We start from the raw sequence: 22,630 nt of genomic DNA, 5'->3' as shown, positions 1-22,630 counted from the left end.
CCTCACCACCAAAGAAAATCACACCCTTATCCCCATCATTCTATCAGATATTTATCGGGCTTTGACTTTATATAAATCAGGAGCAAAAGTCTTCGAAGGATGCAAAATTTTGTTGCAAATGTGGGTGATTGAACATCTCCAACAACAACCCAAGATCATACAGTATGGGCCAAACAATGATAATTGCATTGAGAGTTATGAGGAAAGAACAAAAAATTATCAGGCTCCAGAAGGGATAGAAGCATGGGTATCTCATCTAAAGGCTTTAACGGCAAATCAGATTGAATGGACTTTGGGATGGCTCCCGATGAGGGAAGTAATACACATGTCAACCTCAAATAGTTATCTACTACTATTGGGATTGAGAAGCATTCAGTCGTATGCGCCACTAAGAGTCCTAAGACAACTAGGGAGATATCAAGTAGTTCCTGATGATGAAGATTTGAGTATGCAAGTAATCGAATTACACCCAGAAGCCACTATTCCCGAGGCTCTACTTCAGCAGATGTGGAATGGATGTCGATACTTGAAAAGTGATACTCAAGTCCCAGACACTACAAAGGGTGAGATAAATCCTGGATATGCAAGGTGGTTCGAGAAACGGTCTCGCGTGGATGATGTACCAGAACCTGAGCTAAGAAGACCAACAAAAAGACCCCATATTCAAAACTTTAATGATAAGATCCAAGAGCGGTTGATCTGGGGAGAAAAGGAAAAAGGGTACAAAGCAACTATCCATGACCTAAAAGAAAATCTGAGAAGCCTCAGTTTGGAGAAAGATTTGCAAGCACAAGAAGCCGAAGGCGAGAAGAAGAGTCTAGCTTGTGAGAATGAAAATCTTCATGCTCGATTCCAAAAAATGAAAAGAGTTTCTGAAACACCAAAGAGGAGCTGGAAGGATCAAAAAACCATCGCCAATCTTTTTGAAAGAATGCAAGATTATGATTCTATTCTGGCAGAAAACGAAAGGACGTTGAGCAAAGCAAAAGAAAGGATCCAACGATTAAACGAAGAAGCCATGTCTAATAAGGAACGCCAAGATAGGCAATCCGAAAAAGACAGGGCACAATTCAAGAAGGAAAAAGACCATTGGATACGATCAGAAAACCAGCTTCGTGCACAACTAGAAGAGGCAAGAAGATGCAACAGAGAACATCAACAAGCAGACCTCGACAGGGAAAGAGCGCAAGCAATATTAGATCAGGACAGACTCCGAGCTCTGTTAGAATCAGCTCTAGATCGTGAAAACCGTGTTAGAGATATAGCCACCACTCGTCAGCAGCAATTGCAGGACCAAGACCAACGTCTCCAAGGTTTCAGGGCACAAATCCACGACCTGGCAGTCTTCACATCTCAAAGTTATGTAAACTGCCAAGGAATGGATTGTGAAATGTTTACAGAGCATGCACCCATTTTTGCTCGTCATCTAGCAATAGAGTTGGAAAGGATGTATCGTACGCTGGGGGGCCATCCAGGTCAAGCCCCACATTGAGCAGATAATCCAATATTTGACAACAAAAGTGGAAAGTGGGGCATGTTATGAGATGTTAAGAATTGTATCTTTTATTTTGATTTAAGTGTGTGTGTTTCAAACCATTTTCTTAAAAGTTTTCAAATGTAATTCCATCTTTGTATAATGAATAAAAGTGATTGCCTTTAGTCTGAAATACGCAAGGTCTGATTCATGTAAGGGCATGATACGTAGGCAATCTCTATAAGATTCGACCACCACGATAAAAGACATATATAATAAATAAAAGTGAATAACAATAAAAATTTCAAGAAAGCTGGGACGACACAAGCAGCCGAGCAAATGCATAATAGAAAGGGATTATTTGTCTAGGAGCATTGCATCTCAACGTGTGATTATATATGTGTTAAACTCTCAAAACTAACAAGTTTGTTCATTTTCAGAATTCAAGCAGTTAGTTTCTCTAAAGAGTATACTGGCATATTATCACTATCACACAAGATCAAAAGGACCAATACCCGAAAGTATGTCTATCCCAGATGTTGACACAGGTATGGAGCTAGAGGAGATGGATGTCGGGAAAATGAAAGAAGAGATGTTTAAACTCAAGCAGCAAATGGCTGAGATGTACCAAGCCTGGTCTACAGGACAGTTACCCCCATCTTACCCAAATAACCCTGCTCCATCAATGACCCAAACTCAGGATAATATTACCACTGAATTATCCCCAAACTTCCCCATTTACCAGCACTACCGAGGCACCACCTCTCAGACACCACAGTCTCCACCTCCGAAACCAGTTCCATACTTTCCTACACCTATGACTCCTGTTTTCGTAGCACCTCCCCCTGCTACATTTCACAAATCTCCTAGTGAGCCTACATTCCAGGCCCAGGACAACCAATATTACCCCCCGGAGCCCACCCTCAAAGCCTCCGAAATTAATTCAACTGCTCCTCGTTTTGATCTCCCAACCGAAATTGACAAGCCAGCCAAAAATGCTGAACAAGAAGAGATGTTCAGGAAGGTCAAGAGTTTAGAACAATCGTTCAGAGACATGCGAGGATTAGGTGGGCAAGTCAGTGTAGCATACAAAGATTTGTGCTTATTCCCCAATGTACAATTACCAGTTGGCTTCAAGATGCCCAAATTTGACCTATACAACGGGCACGGCGACCCAGTAGCCCACTTAAGGGGTTTCTGTAGCAAGATGCGAGGAGCTGGGGGAAAGGATGAATTATTGATGGCTTACTTCAGTCAAAGTTTAAGCGGATCAGCTTTGGAGTGGTATACACGCCAGGACCATGGGAGATGGTACACCTGGGATGACCTGGCACAGGCATTCGCATACCATTTCCAATACAATCTGGAAATCATCCCAGATCGATTATCTTTGACAAAATTTGAGAAGAAACACAATGAAAGTTTCAGAGAGTATGGTTTCCGGTGGAGAGAACAGGCAGCACGAGTGGATCCTCCTATGAAGGAGAATGAAATGGTAGACTACTTCCTCCAAGCCTTGGAACCAACTTACTATGCCCATCTAGTTTCAGCGGTTGGGAAATCATTCAACGAAGTGGTGAAGATGGGAGGTATGGTGGAAGAAGGCCTCAAAACAAATAAAATTATGAGTTATTCAGCAATTAAGGCAACTACTCAAGCTATTCAAGGCGGGGTAGGAGGAATCGGAAGAAAGAAGAGGGAGGAAGCAGCGGTAGTTGATTCAGGAATTTGGTCGGGACCCAGAGGTTCACCGCTTTACTATAATCAACAACGACCTCACCAATCAGCTTACCACCATGATTCATCCCAACACTACTATCACCCTTCAGAGCCTCATTTTTCCATTAACCATGCTCAAGCATACAATCAGCCACCTGTTCATACCAATTGGCGTGCTCCTGCCATACCAAATACTTACCCACGAGCCTATCCAGGACCAGGTTTCAGGCCCAGGCCAGCATTCAGGGGAGAAAGGGAACAGAAAAAGAAAACTTACACTCCATTGGGAGAGTCTTACACTAGTCTGTTCCACAGGCTGAGACAGCTAGACATGCTAAGACCAATACAATCCAAGCTACCCAATCCTCCGCCAAAGAATCTGGATTACACCATTAGCTGTGAATATTGCTCCGGTGCACCAGGCCATGATACGGAGAAATGCTGGCATTTGAAAAATGCAATACAAGAGCTGATTGATACTAATAAAATCGAGGTTCAAACCCCCGAAGCCCCAAATATCAATAGAAATCCAATGCCAGCCCATCAAGAGGCCAATATGATAGAAATCATACAAGCTGATGGGGAGACAAAGAAGCCGTCACAAACTGTCATGATGATCAAGTCTCATGAAGCCAAACCAGATAAGCAGTTAACAGAGGAGAAGTCGGTACCTAAACAGAGCAGAAATGGCGATGAATCATCTGTGGTAGACAAGGAGGGATCATCGAGCAAAGTTGCTCCAAAACAAGAAAGGCCGAAAGTGATAGTACCAGGGGTTGCTAACAAACCCATTGTATTCGTGGAAGGAGCCCGTACAGATCGGGTTATTATCGCACCTATAATCCAGTTGCCGGTCATCAATAACAAAGCCATCCCATGGAACTATGAACGGGTGACTGTAATGTACAAGGGAAAAGAAGTCAAGGAAGAAGTGTATGAGGTACAAGGCTTGACTCGTTCGGGAAGATGTTTTACTCCCGAAGAGTTAAGAAAAACTAAAAATAATCCAACACCAACAAAGAGAGCTGTGACGGAAGAAGAGGCTGAAGAGTTTTTAAGAAAAATGAAACTCCGTGATTATTCTGTTGTGGATCAATTAAAGAAGACGCCTGCTCAAATTTCATTGTTGTCATTACTGATCCATTCAGAGGAGCACCGTCTGGATTTAATGAAAATCCTGAATGAGGCACATGTTCCTGAAAAGATCTCTGTAAATCATTTGGGAAGAATAGCCAACAGAATCTTTGAAACAAACAGAATTACATTTGCTGATGATGAATTACCTGTGGAAGGTACCGAGCATAACAGAGCTCTTTACCTCACCGTGAAATGTGAAAACTCCGTAGTAACCCGGGTATTGGTTGACAATGGGTCAAGTGCAAACATATGCCCTCTCTCCACTTTAAGCAAATTAAAAATTAAAGAGGAGAGGATCCAGAAGAATAGTATCTGCGTACGGGGGTTTGACGGTGGAAGCAGAGATTCATTTGGCGACATAGTGTTGGAACTAACTATAGGGCCAGTTGAATTCACAATGGAATTTCAAGTGTTGGACATAACTGTTTCTTACAACTTGTTGTTGGGTCGACCATGGATCCATGCTGCTAAAGCAGTCCCGTCAACACTACATCAGGCTGTCAAGTTTGAATGGGATCATCAAGAAATAGTTGTGCATGGGGAAGAAAGTTTAAATGCTCGCAGCAGTGCCATTATACCAGTCGAGGGAACAAAAAATGACCAGGGACCATGGGTATACCAAGTGTCCGACACAGTGTCGGTGGAGAAAATTCCAGAGGGGAAATACCTTCCGAATCCAAAGATATCCTCTGCATCAGTCATGGTAGCTTATGAAATGTTAAAGAATGGCTTTATACCCGGCAAAGGTCTGGGCTTATCTTTGCAAGGAATTATACAACCAGTATCTCTCCCCGAGAACTGGGGAACATTCGGTTTGGGGTTCACACCCACTGTAAATGACGTAATAAAGGCCAGGAAGTTGAAACACCAAGCATGGGTTCTTCCAAAACCAGTCCCACGTCTGTCAAAGTCTTTTGTCAAGACCGGTGTTAAAAACCGCCCGATAACAACAATTCCTAAATCCCGGGTCAATCCTGAGGAAGAATTAATTGAAAGATTCGAGAAATTGTTTGATGATGTGAATATGTTGGAAAATGGAGAAGGGTGTAGCGACGCAGAAGTTCAATTCGTTGGGCCAGAAACAAAGCTTAATAATTGAAAAGCCACTCCTCTCCCCATTCGAAAGGAGTCTTGGTAGTTTATTTTGATTTTCTTTCAGTTTGTTTGGGTTACTTCAGGGTTGTAATCCTAAAGCTTATCTTACAGTTTGTTTGAAGTGTGCAAACCTTGTTATCTTTCATCATCCAATAAAAAGCAGTTTCCTTTTTATTATCATTCCTGATAGTTTTCTTTTCTTTTTTTCTTTTCTTTTTTTCTGTACAGTTCTTTTTACGCTGGCTCAAGTGATATGGCATGCATGAGGAATCCTCAGCCCAGTCTTAAAAATCAATCTGGTTCCGAAGTAATAATTCAAGAAATATATTGTGATTATGAATCAGAATATGATGAAGATGAGGTTTTTGAAGAGATTAGTAAAGAGTTAATTCACTTTGAGGAAAAAATCAAACCTAACTTGAGTGATACCGAAGACATCAATATAGGGGACACGAGTAATGTCCGGGAAACCAAAATAAGTGTCCATCTCGAACCAAAGATCCGAGAAGAGTTAATTAAAGCACTCATAGAATTCAAAGATGTTTTTGATGGTCATATGACGACATGCCGGGCCTGAGCACTGATTTAGTAGTTCACAAATTGCCCACCGATCCAACAGTGCCTCCTGTCAAGCAAAGGCTGAGAAAATTCAAGCCTGACATGAGTGTGAGAATTAAGGAAGAAATCACCAAACAATTGGAAGCAAAGGTCATTCGCGTCACTCGATATCCTGTTTGGTTGGCTAATATCGTTCCTGTACCAAAGAAAGACGGCAAAATTAGAGTATGCATCGACTACCGCAATCTCAACAAAGCAAGTCCAAAGGATAATTTCCCATTACCCAATATCCATATTTTGATCGACAATTGTGCCAAGCATGATATAGGATCTTTCGTGAATTGTTATGCCGGGTATCATCAAATTCTAATGGATGAAGAAGATGCAGAAAAGACGGCATTGATCACACCATGGGGAACTTATTGCTACCGGGTAATGCCATTCGGTTTAAAAAACGTCGGAGCAACCTATATGATAGCAATGACCACAGTGTTTCATGATATGATACATAAGGAGATTGAGGTATACGTGGACGATGTGATCATAAAATCAAAGCATCAGGCCGACCACGTTGGGGATTTGAGGAAGTTCTTCTTAAGACTTCGCAGGTACAACCTCAAGCTTAACCCTGCCAAATGTGCATTTGGAGTTCCATCTGGAAAGTTGCTAGGATTCATAGTCAGTCGACGAGGCATCGAGCTAGACCCATCAAAAATCAAAGCCATCCAAGAATTGCCACCTCCCAGGAACAAAACTGAAGTAATGAGTTTGTTGGGAAGGTTAAATTATATCAGCAGGTTTATTGCTCAGCTCACAACAACTTGTGAGCCAATTTTCAAATTGTTGAAAAAGGATGCTGCGGTCAAATGGACCGATGAGTGTCAAGAAGCGTTCGATAAAATAAAAGGGTATTTGTCGAACCCACCCGTGTTGGTCCCGCCAGAGCCAGGAAGACCTTTGATTCTTTACTTAACAGTTTTGGAAAATTCATTTGGTTGTGTATTGGGGCAACATGACCTCACTGGCAGAAAAGAACAGGCCATCTACTACCTTAGCAAGAAGTTCACAGTTTATGAGGTTAAGTATACTCATCTGGAAAAGACATGTTGCGCCCTAACATGGGTAGCTCAAAAATTGAAACACTATTTGTCATCCTACACTACTTACCTCATTTCTCGGTTGGATCCATTGAAATACATTTTTCAAAAGCCTATGCCAACGGGAAGACTAGCAAAGTGGCAGATATTGCTCACAGAATTTGACATCATCTATGTGACTCGAACTGCAATGAAGGCTCAAGCACTGGCCGATCATTTAGCCGAAAACTCGGTCGATGAGGAATACGAGCCATTGAAAACCTATTTTCCTGATGAAGAAACAATGCATATCGACGAGGTGGAGCGAATTGAAAAACCTGGCTGGAAACTTTTCTTTGATGGAGCCGCTAACATGAAAGGAGTCGGGATAGGAGCCGTAATCATTTCTGAAACAGGGCAACACTATCCTGTTACGGCTCAATTGCGATTTTATTGCACCAATAATATGGCTGAATATGAAGCTTGCATTTTGGGGTTAAGGCTAGCTGCAGACATGGGTATCCGAGAAATCTTAGTCATGGGAGATTCGGATCTTTTGGTACATCAAATTCAAGGAGAATGGGAAACTCGAGACTTGAAGCTCATACCATACCGACAATGTCTACATGATCTTTGTCAGCGGTTTCAATCAGTGGAGTTCCAACATATTCCAAGAATCCATAATGAGGTTGTCGATGCATTGGCTACCTTGGCATCAATGTTGCATCATCCGGATAAAGTTTATGTAGATCCGATACATATTCAAGTCCACGATCAGCACGCTTATTGCAATATGGTCGAAGAAGAATTTGATGGTGAACCATGGTTCCACGACATCAAGGAGTATATCAGGATGGGGATATATCCCGCACAAGCCACAGGAGATCAAAAGAGGACCATTAGACGATTGGCAAATGGATTCTTCTTAAGCGGAGGAGTTTTGTATAAAAGAACACCAGATCTTGGATTATTAAGATGCATAGATGCCAGACAAGCTACAGCTGTCATGTCTGAAATACATTCGGGAGTTTGCGGACCCCACATGAGTGGATATGTATTAGCAAAGAAGATCCTCCGTGCTGGTTACTATTGGCTTACCATGGAGTGAGATTGTATCAGTTTTGTGCGCAAGTGTCATCAATGCCAAATACACGGAGATTTGATTCATTCTCCACCATCCGAATTGCACACAATGTCGGCACCATGGCCCTTCGTTGCTTGGGGCATGGATGTGATTGGACCAATTGAGTCGGCAACATCCAATGGGCACAGGTTCATTCTGGTAGCCATTGATTATTTTACCAAATGGGTTGAGGCCAAAACATTTAAATCAGTGACCAAGAAAGCTGTGGTCGATTTTGTCCACTCAAATATCATATGTCGATTCGGAATCCCGAAGGTGATCATCACAGATAACGGTGCTAATCTTAACAGCAACTTAATGAAGGAAGTATGTCAACAGTTTAAGATTACACATCGCAACTCTACCCCATATCGGCCCAAGGCGAATGGAGCAGTAGAGGCAGCCAACAAAAACATAAAGAAGATACTTCGGAAAATGGTAGAAGGTTCAAAACAATGGCATGAAAAATTACCATTTGCATTATTGGGATATCGCACTACTGTTCGCACTTCAGTAGGAGCAACTCCTTATTTGTTGGTATATGGCACTGAAGCAGTAATTCCTGCAGAAGTTGAGATTCCTTCCCTTCGGATCATCGCCGAAGCAAAAATTGATGATGATGAATGGGTCAAAACCCGTCTAGAACAGTTAAACTTGATTGATGAAAAATGATTGGCCACAGTATGTCATGGTCAATTATATCAAAGAAGAATAGAAAGAGCATACAACAAAAAGGTGCGTCCACAGAAGTTTGAAGTGGGTCAGCATGTGCTGAAACGTGTTCTTCCACATCAGGTTGAGGCGAAAGGCAAATTTGCCACGAATTGGCAAGGACCATTCATTGTGACCAGAGTATTGTCGAATGGTGCACTATGCTTAACAGATATTGAAGGCAAATGCATGGACATGACGATCAATTCTGACGCGGTAAAGAGATATTACGCATAACTTTTGAATGTTTGTATTTAGCATTATTTCGAAGATTGGAATGACAAAGGCAATTTATTCTGCTATCCAAACACTATACCATTTGCTTTCCCTTTTGAGCCATATTTGTTTCGTTCCTACCCTCTCTTGGAATCGATGAAAATCAAATTGAAGTAACAATAATAATAATAAAAAAAAAGAAAAGAAAATCACTATTATTTAGTGAACTACGTTTGACCTGATTCCTCAAAGAAGGATACGTAGGCGCCTCACGGCTCGGTCATAGGGTGCACAATATACATAATGTGCACAAAAGGTTATGTCAAGTGACCCCAATCAAAAACTGGGGCAAAGAAACTGTATTGCAAATAAGAAAAAGATTCCAAGAGTTGTAATTTTTAACCCATACCAAGAACTGTTTAGCTTTTAATACCTTTTCCATTTCTAACCCCATACCAAAAAGACCTTTCGATCAATCTTAGAAAAATGCTGAGATAAGCAAATGAAGATGGTTCATAACACTCTGGTACAAATAAGAAAAGAAAGTAAAAATGAGAGAGTCTTATAGGTGAAAACCCACACGGGCACCATAAGGCGACGGAAGTTGAGAGAAAAGTAAAAATGAGAGAGTCTTATTGGTGAAAACCTTCGTAGGCACCATAAGGCAAAAAGGAAGTGAGAAATGAACAAATGAGGAAGTTTTATCAGTGAAAACTCTTTGAGATATTGCAAGTCCAACAGGTCTGTGAAATGAAAAATGAAGTTGGATTATGGAAATTTTGGGGAAAACAAAAATAAGACAATTGAGAGGAGATTGATTAAAAGACTGGGTTGATTAATCCGAAATGCATACCTTGATCATTGGCGTCAGTAACTCCAATCAGATAAGTGTTATTCCTTCTCCGACAGTCATCCAAATTTAGATTTTTCTTTTCATTCTATAATTGTCGAAATCAGCGCGTTTCGTCACTAATAATCTTACTTTTCTAAAGCTTTGAGATAAGTTTTATTCCAAACAAATAAGAAGGAATGTCAAGGTATACTACCAAGATTCAAGGTTACATGATGCAAAATACGGCCATGAAAGGCGGGAGATAAAAAGATATTGGTGTAAGAAAAGTGAAATCAAAAGTGGATCAGCAAAGTCAGAAGGGACATATGATTACAGTTAAAAGGATTTGAAGGAAAACATACAGAGGGAAATCCTATAGTCAAGGATCAATTACAAGGACAAAACGGTCTTTTTCAACCATTCCAAGGCAATAAAAAAGAGACGAAGAGAAGCCTCACCATCGGCAAGAATACCCCAGTTAACCACCCTGCTTTAAACTAACGAAGTTTTCTTTGATTTAAAACAAGGGCAAAGACAATATTTGTGTCAGGAAATACCTGGTAAAAAAAGAAGAAGTTAGGCGTCCACCTGGAGAATGAGGATGAGAAAAGAAGAAGTCAGGCGTCCACCTGGAGAATGAGGATGAGAATTAAAGAAGTCAGGCGTCCACCTGGAGAATGAGGATGAGAATTGAAGAAGTCAGGCGTCCACCTGGAGAATGAGGATGAAGAATTAAAGAAGTCAGGCGTCCACCTGGAGAATGAGGATGAGAAAAGAAGAAGTCAGGCGTCCACCTGGAAAATGAGGATGAGAATTAAAGAAGTCAGGCGTCCACCTGGAGAACGAGGATAAGAATTAAAGAAGTCAGGCGTCCACCTGGAGAATGAGGATGAAGGATTAAAGAAGTCAGGCGTCCACATGGAGAATGAGGATGAGAATTAAAGAAGTCAGGCGTCCACCTGGAGAATGAGGATAAGAATTAAAGAAGTCAGGCGTCCACCTGGAGAATGAGGATGGAGAATTAAAGAAGTCAGGCGTCCACCTGGAGAATGAGGATGAGAATTAAAGAAGTCAGGCGTCCACCTGGAGAATGAGGATGAGAATTAAAAAAGTCAGGCGTCCACCTGGAGAATGAGGATGAGAATTGAAGAAGTCAGGCGTCCACCTGGAGAATGAGGATGAGAAAAGAAGAAGTCAGGCGTCCACCTGGAGAATGAGGATGAGAATTGAAGAAGTCAGGCGTCCACCTAGAGAATGAGGATGAGAAAAGAAGAAGTCAGGCGTCCACCTGGAGAATGAGGATGAGAATTAAAGAATTCAGGCGTCACCTGGAGAATGAGGACAAAGAATTGAAGAAATCAGGCGTCCACCTGGAGAATGAGGATAAGAAATTAAAAAGAAATCAGGCGTCCACTTGGAGAATGAGGATGAGAATTGAAGAAGTCAGGCGTCCACCTGGAAAACGAGGATAAGAATTAAAGAAGTCAGGCGTCCACCTGGAGAACGAGGATAAGAATTAAAGAAGTCAGGCGTCCACCTAGAGAATGAGGATGAAGAATTGAAGAAATCAGGCGTCCACCTGGAGAATGAGGATGGAGAATTGAAGAAGTCAGGCGTCCACCTGGAGAACGAGGATAAGAATTAAAAAAGTCAGGCGTCCACCTGGAGAATGAGGATGAAGAAGTTTAAAAGAAGTCAGGCGTCCACCTGGAGAACGAGGATGAAGAAAGAAAAGAAGCAGTCAAGGCACCCACCTGGAGAACGAGAGAATGCAATTGAAGTGTTGAAATCAAAAGTCCGCTCATATGAAAAAGGAGCACACTTAGAATCAATAAAGCAGAGGAATCCAAAAAAATCCCCAGCAAGAAACAACAAGAGTCCCAAACAGATGAAAAAATACGGGACGCAATGAAAAGGAAAACGAAATAAGTCAAATGCCCAAGAGTCACCAAGATATCAAGACAACAAGAAACTCAAGGGCATGATCTAGATAAGATTTTTTATAATTCCTGTACCATAATCTAGTTTAGCTTTTTGTATTACCTTTGAAGTAAGGTATAATAAGGAGGTCAGCAAGCAGTAAAAATAGCACGAAGCAGCAGTAACATCACAGCCCCAAGGTAGTCCCAGCTACCCAAAACTTCCCGAACTACATTGACCTGATTCCTTTATAGCCAAGGATATGTAGGAAACCTTTGAAGCAGAGGTTCGGTCAAATCTTTCAAAAAATGCTTCCACGGAGTATTTGAAAGGGCAAAAATCGCTCGTGTCCGCTCACTTTATCTTTGCACGAAAAACTCTTCGAGTTTCCGCACAAAGAGGGGCAGCTGTGAGCACGTGATTTTTGCCTTACGAAAACTACTCCAAAATAAATCAAAAATAAAATAAATTTCTTTTACTGTGTAATTTTTTTGAATTTGCGTGGTGTTAAATATTTGTTGTATGTCCGTAAATGTTTACTTTGTCATAATAAAATGAAAATTAAAATAAAATACATGTTGCATGCATATAGGATTTAATTATGTATTTGAAAGATAATTTAAATAAAATCACCAAAATATGCATTTTGTTCTATTTTTTATATTCCACTGTGTGATTAATGTTTTATCTGTATGTTGAATAGTTGTTATGAAGTGATTAATATTTTGTGTAAGGTTAAAAATTGTTTCATAATTTTTGTTAGGATTTTTTTTAATGATAAATAATAAAATAGAATAAAAAAAATAATAAGTTGTAAAATAAAAATTGGACCTGGATTAAAATCCAGGCCCAAATCAAATTACCCCCCCCCCCCCACAGCCCAATCCAACATCCCCCTGTCCGGTCCAATCCGAACAAGCCTAAACGACGCCGCATGAGATACCTCAAATCTGAGCCGTTGATTCATTGCAATCAAACGGTCCAGTTCAGCTTTTGCATAAATGAAACGACGACGTTTAAGGGCAACTAGATCTGAACCGTTCATCCATCTTGATCCCACGGTCTTAAAAACTCACCCAAACCCGATCCATTTCAACCCCGGGTTGACCCCTTTCCCCAACTTAAATCAAACGATGTCGTTTGGATAAGTGGATTGATCTCAACCGTGCATCTTAATTGATCCAACGGATGAGATCAATCCACCCCACCCCTATATAAGGCCCAAGCCCCTACCCCGGCCCCTAACTGAACACCCCCCCTCCTCTCACTGTTCATCATCGTCCCCAAACCCCACCCCTAACCCTAGCCGCCCTAGAATCCCACCGCCTGAAACCCGGCGGCATCAATGCCGCCGGTCACCAAAATAACACCCTAGAACCCCCTGAACATCCTCTACACAAATCTGACCTTAGTTTCCTTCGAATCAGACCCCAACTCTTCGAATACTAAATCGAAGGTGGGTCTGAAAACTCAAACCTTTCCAATGGCTTCCAAAATAACACCATAGTATCCCCTAGCATGCCTCATTATGGATCTGAAGTTTGTTTGGCTCGAATCAGTTCCGAGCTTCTCGAATCTTCTTTTGAAGATTCGGACCAAACAAGAACAAACTCAGATCCGTTCTAAACTGACACCAAATGACCCCTAGGCTACCCTCACCCTTGTGTCGTATTTGGTCCCCCTCGAATCTGACCAGAAATGGTTAAGTCCCAAATCGAACCTTCAAGAACCCTAGAAATACCAGACTTTTGGATTCTGTTCACTTCAGACAAAAGATTGAGGTTTAATCGACCTTAGTCAAAGTATTTTCAATAGAAATACTTCGACTAAGGTCTGTTTGATTTCAAACAAAATCCGAAGCCAAGTTGAGTTCGAGTCTGATTAAAATTCAGAGGTACTTTTCTATTTCTGTATGTGTATTCTGTATGTATTTTCGTTTGTTTTAATAACTTGTTAATTTTTCATATTTTTGTTTTGATTAATTCTGTCATCTTTGTCTCATGCCCGTCTATATGATCAAAATATGAAACTGTTTCTGTTGGTTGTGATTATTCACAATGTAAGTAATCGACTCGATTAAGTTCGTCGATTAGTTATATTATGAATTCTCATTTATGATAATGCTGATTGAAACAATCTGCTTCTATTGTTTTAAACTGATTATGGACAAATGTTGTAAATAATCAACTGATTAATACTCGTTAATTAAATCATGTTTGTTTACAAATCAGTAAATTCAAATGTATGATGTGTATGTATTGTTTTCTGAACAGGGCATTGTCAGTATATTGACAATGCTCCTGTGTGTGTTTGATCTTGGTTCAATGTTAAGTCCAGTCTGAATTGTTATAATAATTTCAGTAATATGTTGTTATGATGTTAGTTCTGAATTCAGTGTGATTTTACAAATGTTGATTAGATGTAATTGTGTTAGAAGGTTACATTCTTAGTTAGGATTCAGTCTAAAACTTTAGGATTGGTTATAGCTGCTTAAACAGATTTTAAAATCTGTATTGTTAGATTCTGAATTTAAGGCAGTAATAACAGTAATTACAGTAGGAAATCTGGGACATTTTTTGGGACAGAATAGTGAGGGTAATGTGATAGAATAGTGGACTGAAAGTGGAATGTTGGTTGGCTATAATTTAAGATACTAATGGGAAACAAAGGGTAATGGGCTGCTGAAAAATCAGGATAAGAGCACTTAGATTTAAAGTATTCAAAAGCAGTTTTAATGGAAAACTTTCTGATTTTTAAAAGGAGAAAAGGGTCCAGGCAGCACTAGAAGGGTACATGACAGCCCTGTATAAATAGAGGGGGATTGGGACTGATTTAATGGGAGATTTTTGAAAGAGAAAAATTTGGGGGGAGCTCTTTGAAGAAAGAAAAACAAGGAAAAAAGAGAGCTTTCAAGCAGATTTTAAAAGAGAAAAAGATCAGTCTTTGAGAGAGAAAGAAAGGAGAGAAAGACAGAAAGAAAGAAAGGAGAAGAAAAAATCAGATTTTAAGAGGAGAGTTTTAAAAAATAGGAAGAAAAAAACAGAAACAGAAAAAAGAAAATATAGTCAGAAACAGGAATCCGAAACAGGAAGAAATTGAAATCTGAAAAAATGTTATCCTCCTAGAATCAGTCCGTTGTTTGTGCAATTATTTTTGTGTGAATATTATTCAGTTTGAATCTGAAATCTTTCCCTCAAGTTCTTGTCACTATTCATCTGGGTTAACGGGTCTTGTTCAGACTTGCTGTGTTATCGGTACATTCTACTGATTTTGTTATTGCTGCTACTGCTGAAATTTACTCCTTCTACCTTCATTTTCAGGTACATGTCTTTTAAATTTTATGTTGGAAAGAGATTCAACATGACTAATCAATGAAGCTTGAATTGCAATTCTGTTTTCCATTTGTCCAAGTTCATCAGTTTAAATTTCATTTTTTGTTTCATGTTAGTTAATTAGTAGTGAATTCAATTTGATAGCTATGAGTTAATTGTCTTACTTTGAAATTCGTATAAAGCTTTGTAATAATGTTAGCCCTTCATCTCATTAGTTTAGTCATGTTTGAACTGTCAAGGTAGGAAACATGACATAAAGATTGGTCATTAACTAGGCCTTGTGACGTTGTTAGTTGAATAAAGAATAGCGTGAAAATGTCAAAACCATATTGCTAGTTTATTCTGATACCTGATTTAGTTGTGGAAGGAATGATATAAGTTGTACGTTCTTATGTGGCATAATAACAGGTATCTATAGAACCATTAGTGGATGGTAAGTTGAGTTGTTATGGCTCATTATGATGTTAAAGTGCTACGAATGTTTCAAGACATACAAATATGTGGCATGTAAGGCAATGTTGTTAATCAATTTGTATAATAATTCCCTCTCTTATCAATTTGATGCCTATTTACCATCCTAAATAAATAATTAGGCCTATTAAATTAAAAGCAAGTATATGATAAGATGAGATATACAAATTGCAACACTTTATATCAACGACAATTAGAAATAGGACTTGCACTAAATAGAAATAATAAAAGTTCTTGAAAAATATTCTTCCCTTTATAAATCATTTTTAGTTTCATATACAATTCATTATTGGGCATATAGATATATATGTTGTATTTGCCGAAAATAGTGTTAATCATATTTTTACGCTTTTCTTTGAATTTGAATAGTCTGGCTGAATATAATTTATATCCGGAAATTATAATCGACGGGTAACATTTAATAAATTGCAAGTTCTTTTTCAAGAATTCAAGGGTATCTTAAATGGAGATTTCTCATGATATAAAAAACAATTTGGGGAAAAAGGCCATAATACTATTAACAAAGATTTTGCACAATCAGGGATGCGTTCGCGCACCCTGATTATATTAAAAAAAAAAAAAAAGCAAATTCGGATTATGCGTACGCGCAATTTCGAGCGAATATTTTAATAAAAATGATTTCTCCGCGGATGTCAAAATAATTTCATATAACCCGAGGTGTGCAGTTCATTATCTAAATAAAAAGGGTGATGATGTTCCTGATTTTATTTTTAATTTTCGAATATATATTTTTTATAAAAACTATAACATGGACAATTTTATTGTGTACACGTACGCGTGGCACGATCCCCGGTAATTATAAAAAGTATATAATACGAATATACGTACGCGTAATTCGTCCATATAATTGTAAACAATAAGTAAAAAGCGGTAGTAAAATCATGCAATAAAAACGTATTTAGTAAAATCAAGATAATTAAGCCAATAATAAAAACAGTTAAGCGACCGTGCTAGAACCACGGAATTCGGAAATGCCTAACACCTTCTTCCGGATTAACAGAATTCCTTACTCAGGATTTCTGGTTCGCAGAATAATAAACAGAGTCATATTCTCCTCGATTCAGGGATTAAAATTGGTGACTTGGGATGCCTTAAAATACCCAGGTGGCGACTCTGAAATAATTAAATAAATCCCGTTTCGACTGTCCTTCAATTGTAGAAAATTCCCCACGCGCCCCGCGGGGCCGGTAAAAAGGAGGTGCGACACCCACAAGTAACGGAAACGCATAGAATGTGCAATATTCGGAGCGGTGAACCTGTACTACATCATGACCCGCCGGGATAAGGTCGATATGGGCCGAGATTCTAAACTTGGCCCTAAACTCAACAAGGGCAGCCACGTCCATTTCAGATTCAATGGGCTCAAGATCGTCCTCAGGCCGCTTCGAGAAGACCGACCTAGCATTTTCCTTGCGAGGGATAAGCTTCCATCCTCTACAACAATGGCAGCCCCATTATCGCGAGGGGGCATGCTCACTGTCAATGGAACCAGGCTAGAGGTCCCCTCAGGGTTGGAAGATGCACTAGCCATTTTTACTTATATATATGCAAAGGAATTACAAATACAAAGGAGGTGGTAATGGCAGAAATCGCTGAAAGCAGGAAAAACACAGATGCAAGGGCACTGAGAAGAAGAAAGAAAAGCCTGGAGGTTCGAATGTTTGAAAATGCAACAAATCAAATAGGGAGTTCCCATCCCTATTTATAAGAAACCCAGGCACCTTAATCGAGGATACAAAGCATCACTACAAAAAAATTGAAACGGTAGAGGCGCGAAAAATGATGTAATGTATCGAGAAAATGTGTAATAATGATGCATGATGTTATGACATCATTCTAAATCGACGTAACGGTCAGTTATGGCTCACAAAGCGCCACATCATCACCTTTCCGTGAGCATTATTACTCGACCTGCCCTCCTAAATCTCTCAAATTGTGACTACCGAAGTCCGCCCATCGAGGTCGCCAAAAATTAACCTCGATAAGCGGAGAGACTAACTGTATTAGCCAAATTTTGACTAAGGGAATTCGACACGAGGAGATATTATTAGAAGTGATTAGGCCAAGGTCGAATAATGAATAATAGAACTTACTGTCGAGCAGTCAGTTATGGTCGAGGTCAAACGTTTAAAGCAACAGTAACGGCTAGTTTTATAATAGGATATTTGGAAGAATTGCATTGAATATTCTCTGTGCTTGTAATTTCAGGTCTAATAGGAGCATGTCCCATATGAATAGAAAGGGAGAGATAAGGTAAAGGGCATGTATCATTGATTTTGATAAGAACACTCTTGAAAAGTTGACTCTCTAGATAAATACAAACATTACATTTCTAAAGAGATTCGATTCATTGTTTATTCTACACATTTCACATCAGATCCGAGAAAGTCTCCAAGTTTTCCATAGTTATTTGTCCCACATAATTGTCATAAAGAGGAATCATCTACCTCATTCAATATTGGGTGAATCATTTTCCTTAATTACATTTCGTGCCATTTATTGTTATTTAATGCTTGTTATTCTCATTCTATTATTAACCTTCAATATTTAATACATATTGCTTTAAATCCATTCTAACACTATCTTGCGTTATCCACGTAAATTGATTTCAGATCTAAAATCAGTATCTTTAACTAGAGTTAACCCCTTATTTTTTTACTTAATTAGTTTAACCGAAGATTCATAATTTTTGGTCAAACATGTATATATATTAAAAGTAATCTAGACTTAAGCTTGTTATGTGGCTAGATCAAATAGTATTTTGAAAAGAAAAATATGATCTCTTGTTGATTCAATTTATGTTGATGAACTTCAGTGTTGGTTGAATTTCCAACTAACTAATAAGGCTTAAGTTGAATGTTTTTCTTCAACAAACACACAATGTCAATTTCTAACCTCATTTGTCGAGTTAATCAACTTTGAGTATTGCCCTGGACTAATGTGAATGAGCGTGGAGCCCAAGAGTTGTACATGCACTTGGGATGGGTCCCAAAGATGTGTCTTACGCTAATGTTTTCTCATTTAAAACATACTCTAATTTAAAGTTTAGTTAATTTTGGTAAACTTCAAATTGCTCATGATGCTGCTTCTTCTTTTCCAGTTCAGCTCCTAAATTCTAATTGCATTTTAACTTCAAACTTTGGTATGAAGTTAGGATTTGACATAGTCTAACTTCAGATCTGAATGTCTAAAATTTGAAACTTTAGACTCGTTATTTCAGTTCCAAAGATAACAGTCTAAAGATGTGATTACTTAACGATCCTAGCTTGTTGTCATTAGGGTTGTGCACGGATCGGATTGGATTTAGCATATTTTGAATTCGGATTTCGGATTTCGAATTCTGAAAAGGGTAATCCGAATTCGATCAAAATTAACATTGGATCGGATTTTAAACTTTGGATCGGATAATTTTTTGGATTGGCGGATCGGATTGTCACTCATTGGAGTACTTGTTCAAAGTACATAAACAGATGCTAGCAATCACTTTCCAAATACAAATTAAGCAATTATATCTTTCAGTAAGAACGACCACTAATAATTCAAAAACAATTATACTCCACGGCATAAAAATAAGATGAATGACATGTCAAATGCTGGCAACACTAATAAATAAAAATAGGTTTCATTCTTTTGAATCAGAAAGGTTGGTCAACAATGTTCAATTTACACATATAGGAAATATTAGTGTATAATTATAAAAGAAAAAGAATCAGAAAGGGCTAATCCTCCAATAATTTTAAAAACCAACCATAAAATACATACGACGGAACCAAAGAGCATTTTCAGAATGCAAACAAAACATAATTCATCTCCATTCATCTCTAGTTCCCCACACAACTAGACAGTAAACACCATTCATCTCCAAACAAAACCACAATCTGAAATATTACATAATGCAACAATTATCTTTCAAAGTTTCAAACCAAACCAAAATGAAGACCCTAAACAAAACACAATCAATTGTCTTTCAAACCATACTGTCATAGCAAAATAAAACAAAACAAACTAAAGTCCCCAACAGTTCTTTAACAGATTACACAATATAAAAGAGTTCCAAGTTCCAACTTTTGGGAAGCCGCAACAATCAACACAAACCAGCAACCAGGCCAAATATAGCTCTCAATCTCAGTTTCTCAGTAGGACTGTGAGACAACCAGTTAAACATTTGCAATTTCAAATAATTCAAAGAGCATTTTTAGAGAAAGAAAAAGACAGTTCAAGGCTTCAAGCTATCCAGATTCCAGAAACATACAACAAAGCAAGAAGCACGTGTATAACGAAATACCTGAGCTTGTACAACAAATGAAAAATCACTATATGTCGACGATGCAAGGCTCTCTTCCCATATTAATAAATTATGTATAATAAGATAGTAACACAAGAAATTAGTTTAGAAGTAATCTAAATAAACATACAAATAAAGTATACATTAAACACAAGTAATAAGATAGGCTTACCAGCTTCAAGTTGTTTAAGATTATCTAAATCTTCTTCAATTTTAACCGGAGTTGTTGATTCATTCCGAAGCCAATCTTGGACACACACAAGAGCTTGAACCAATCGAGGAGTCAATGAACTCCTAAATGGATCAAGTATGCGTCCGTCGGTGCTAAAGGTTGATCCTAAGGCAACACTAGAAATCGAAATGGCTAGCACATCACGTGCCATCTCAGCAAGAGTGGGAAATCTAGGTGAGTTCAACTTCCACCACCCCAGAATATTAAACTTTTCATGGTCTTCCTCAACATCTTCACCCAAATATTTATCTAACTCCATTTTAGAATCAAATCCGTCACATTTCTTATGCTTCTTTAAATCTAGAATGAATTTTGAGAGCAATGATGAAGAAGATGGAGAAGATGGAGAAGATAGAGAAGATGGAGAAGATGGACATGAACCATTACCACCATTTTTCATTGTATACACATTGAACAAAGTATCACATCCTTTTGTATTTTCAAACCTACTGTTTCTCCAAACATAGCACCAAGCGCAAATGAAAGAGTATTAAACTTATGGTGTGGATCAAGCACACATGAGATAAAAATTATTTTATTCATCTTATGTGGATCCCCCCAATACTTGTCAAATTTCTCTTTTATATTCTTTGCTATTTCTCTCAAGAATGCATCTTCATTTTGCATTAACTCTTTCAAAAAAGAATCAACAACACACATTTCAAGAAAGTGCACATTAGATGTAATATAAAGTGTACTTGATACTTTCAAGGTGAGTTCATAAAAAATTTCTAGAAACTTCACAATACGTCTTACACTATCCCAATCACTACTTAAAAGTGGACCTGCAGGTTGTCCATCCTCACAAATGCAGTTAGAATACATGACATCAAACCATAATCAATATCACAATATTTTGTAAAGGCTTCCTCATAAACTGTAGCAACCTTCAATATCAAATATGTGGAGTTCCACCTAGTAGGAACATCCAAGCACAATGATTTTTTAGAAGTTATCTTATCAAGATCACAACATTCTTTAAACTTTTTCCATCTTGCGAGAGATTATCTTATGTACCTAACAGCTTGTCTTATTCATTCAACAGACACACTCCCTTCTCTCTACCCATCTTGAACAACTAGATTGATGATGTGAGCCATACATCTCACATGAACATGCTTACCTTCTATCAAGTTAGTGTTCCATCTAGTAAATTGCTTGGATAACTCTCTAACCATCACATCATTAGAACTCGTATTATTAACCGTCAGAGTAAATACTTTATCCACTCCCCATTCAAGTAAACACTTAGCGATACCACTAGCTAAATCTTGACCTTTTTGACTAGTAATTGGACAAAAATTCAATAACCTTTTATGCAATTTTCAATTCTTATCAATGTAATGGGCTATAACACACATATAATTTATTATTTGAATTGAAGTCCATGTATCAGTAGTAATACATATTCTCTGTTTTGATTCTTTAAGAATAGACTTAAAATCAAGTTTCTCTTTATGGTACATCTCAAGACAATCCCTAGTCATAGTAGTATGAGATGTAATATGAAATAAAGGTTGAAAAGTTCTCACAAAGTCTCTAAATCCATCTTTTTCAACAGAAATAAAGGGAAGTTCATCTTTAATAATCATACGAGCTAAAGCCCTCCTACATGTCTCTTGATCAAATTTCCAAGGGATAACTGAAACATCACCTGTTAGATCTTTCGGTTGAAAACCTAATATTGTCTGGCTACCTTCTTCCTTGTAGGGATTGGTCGGACATTTGGGCATATGCAATAACAAATTGTTTATGCCGCTATGCTTGGTATCAGCTACATATTCTTCTGAACAATACTTGCATTTCGCTTTTTTCACACCCTCGGCATCAGTGAACTTGTTGAAGTAGCGCCAAGCAATTGATCTTTCTTTAACCATTTTTCGTTTCTTCGAACCAGATTCAAATTCACTATTGTTGGTTGTGGAATCAGTTGAAGCATTACTTTCACCAACTTTTTCAACAATTTGAAGTTCATTATGTGTCTCTGCCTCGTTTTCCATCTACCAAAACAAACAAAAAATCAAAATAAAATCAGAAGTAGAAGAATAGAACATGAAAGAGACATAAAAAATAGAACATAAAGCCAAATTGATACATACATACATACAAAAATTGGAAAAAAACAACATGAAAATTCAAAATAAAGATGTTGTAATCTCTCTCTAACTCACACAAAAAAAAGACACAAAAAACACACATTATTTGATTTTTGCCATGAAATAAAAGGTGAAAAATATCACATTTGAGCTCTAAGAGAGAGGGAAAAAGCAAAAATGAAACCAATAATAACTAATAGTTAGAGAGAATGCCAGGCTTACTGTCAATTAGGGTTTTGCGTCGTTTGCTCTTGATTGGAAATCGAACTGTGGAGACTTGAGAGTTGAGACTTCGAGAGGAGTTTTCTACTTCACTGGACTTTGGAGTTCAC

At 38.4% G+C, this 22,630-nt stretch overlaps 1 protein-coding gene across 1 annotated transcript in view; it reads right to left on the bottom strand.

The window, feature by feature from the left end:
• Nucleotides 1-22,202, bottom strand: part of LOC107767579 (zinc finger BED domain-containing protein DAYSLEEPER-like) — a 29,257-nt gene extending 7,055 nt beyond the window's left edge. Inside the window, exons 1-4 of the mRNA XM_075245883.1 lie at nt 21,667-22,202; nt 21,326-21,486; nt 20,768-20,987; nt 20,143-20,648 (exon numbers count right to left, since the gene is read on the bottom strand). Coding sequence (XP_075101984.1) covers nt 20,143-20,648; nt 20,768-20,987; nt 21,326-21,486; nt 21,667-22,202 — 1,423 coding nt within the window. The remainder of the gene's footprint in view (nt 1-20,142; nt 20,649-20,767; nt 20,988-21,325; nt 21,487-21,666) is intronic.
• Nucleotides 22,203-22,630: the final 428 nt, after the last annotated feature.

This window comes from Nicotiana tabacum, chromosome 3, assembly GCF_000715075.1.
Source record: "Nicotiana tabacum cultivar K326 chromosome 3, ASM71507v2, whole genome shotgun sequence".
NCBI classification, from domain to species: Eukaryota; Viridiplantae; Streptophyta; class Magnoliopsida; order Solanales; family Solanaceae; genus Nicotiana; species Nicotiana tabacum.
This window is presented reverse-complemented; position numbering and strand designations above follow the sequence as displayed.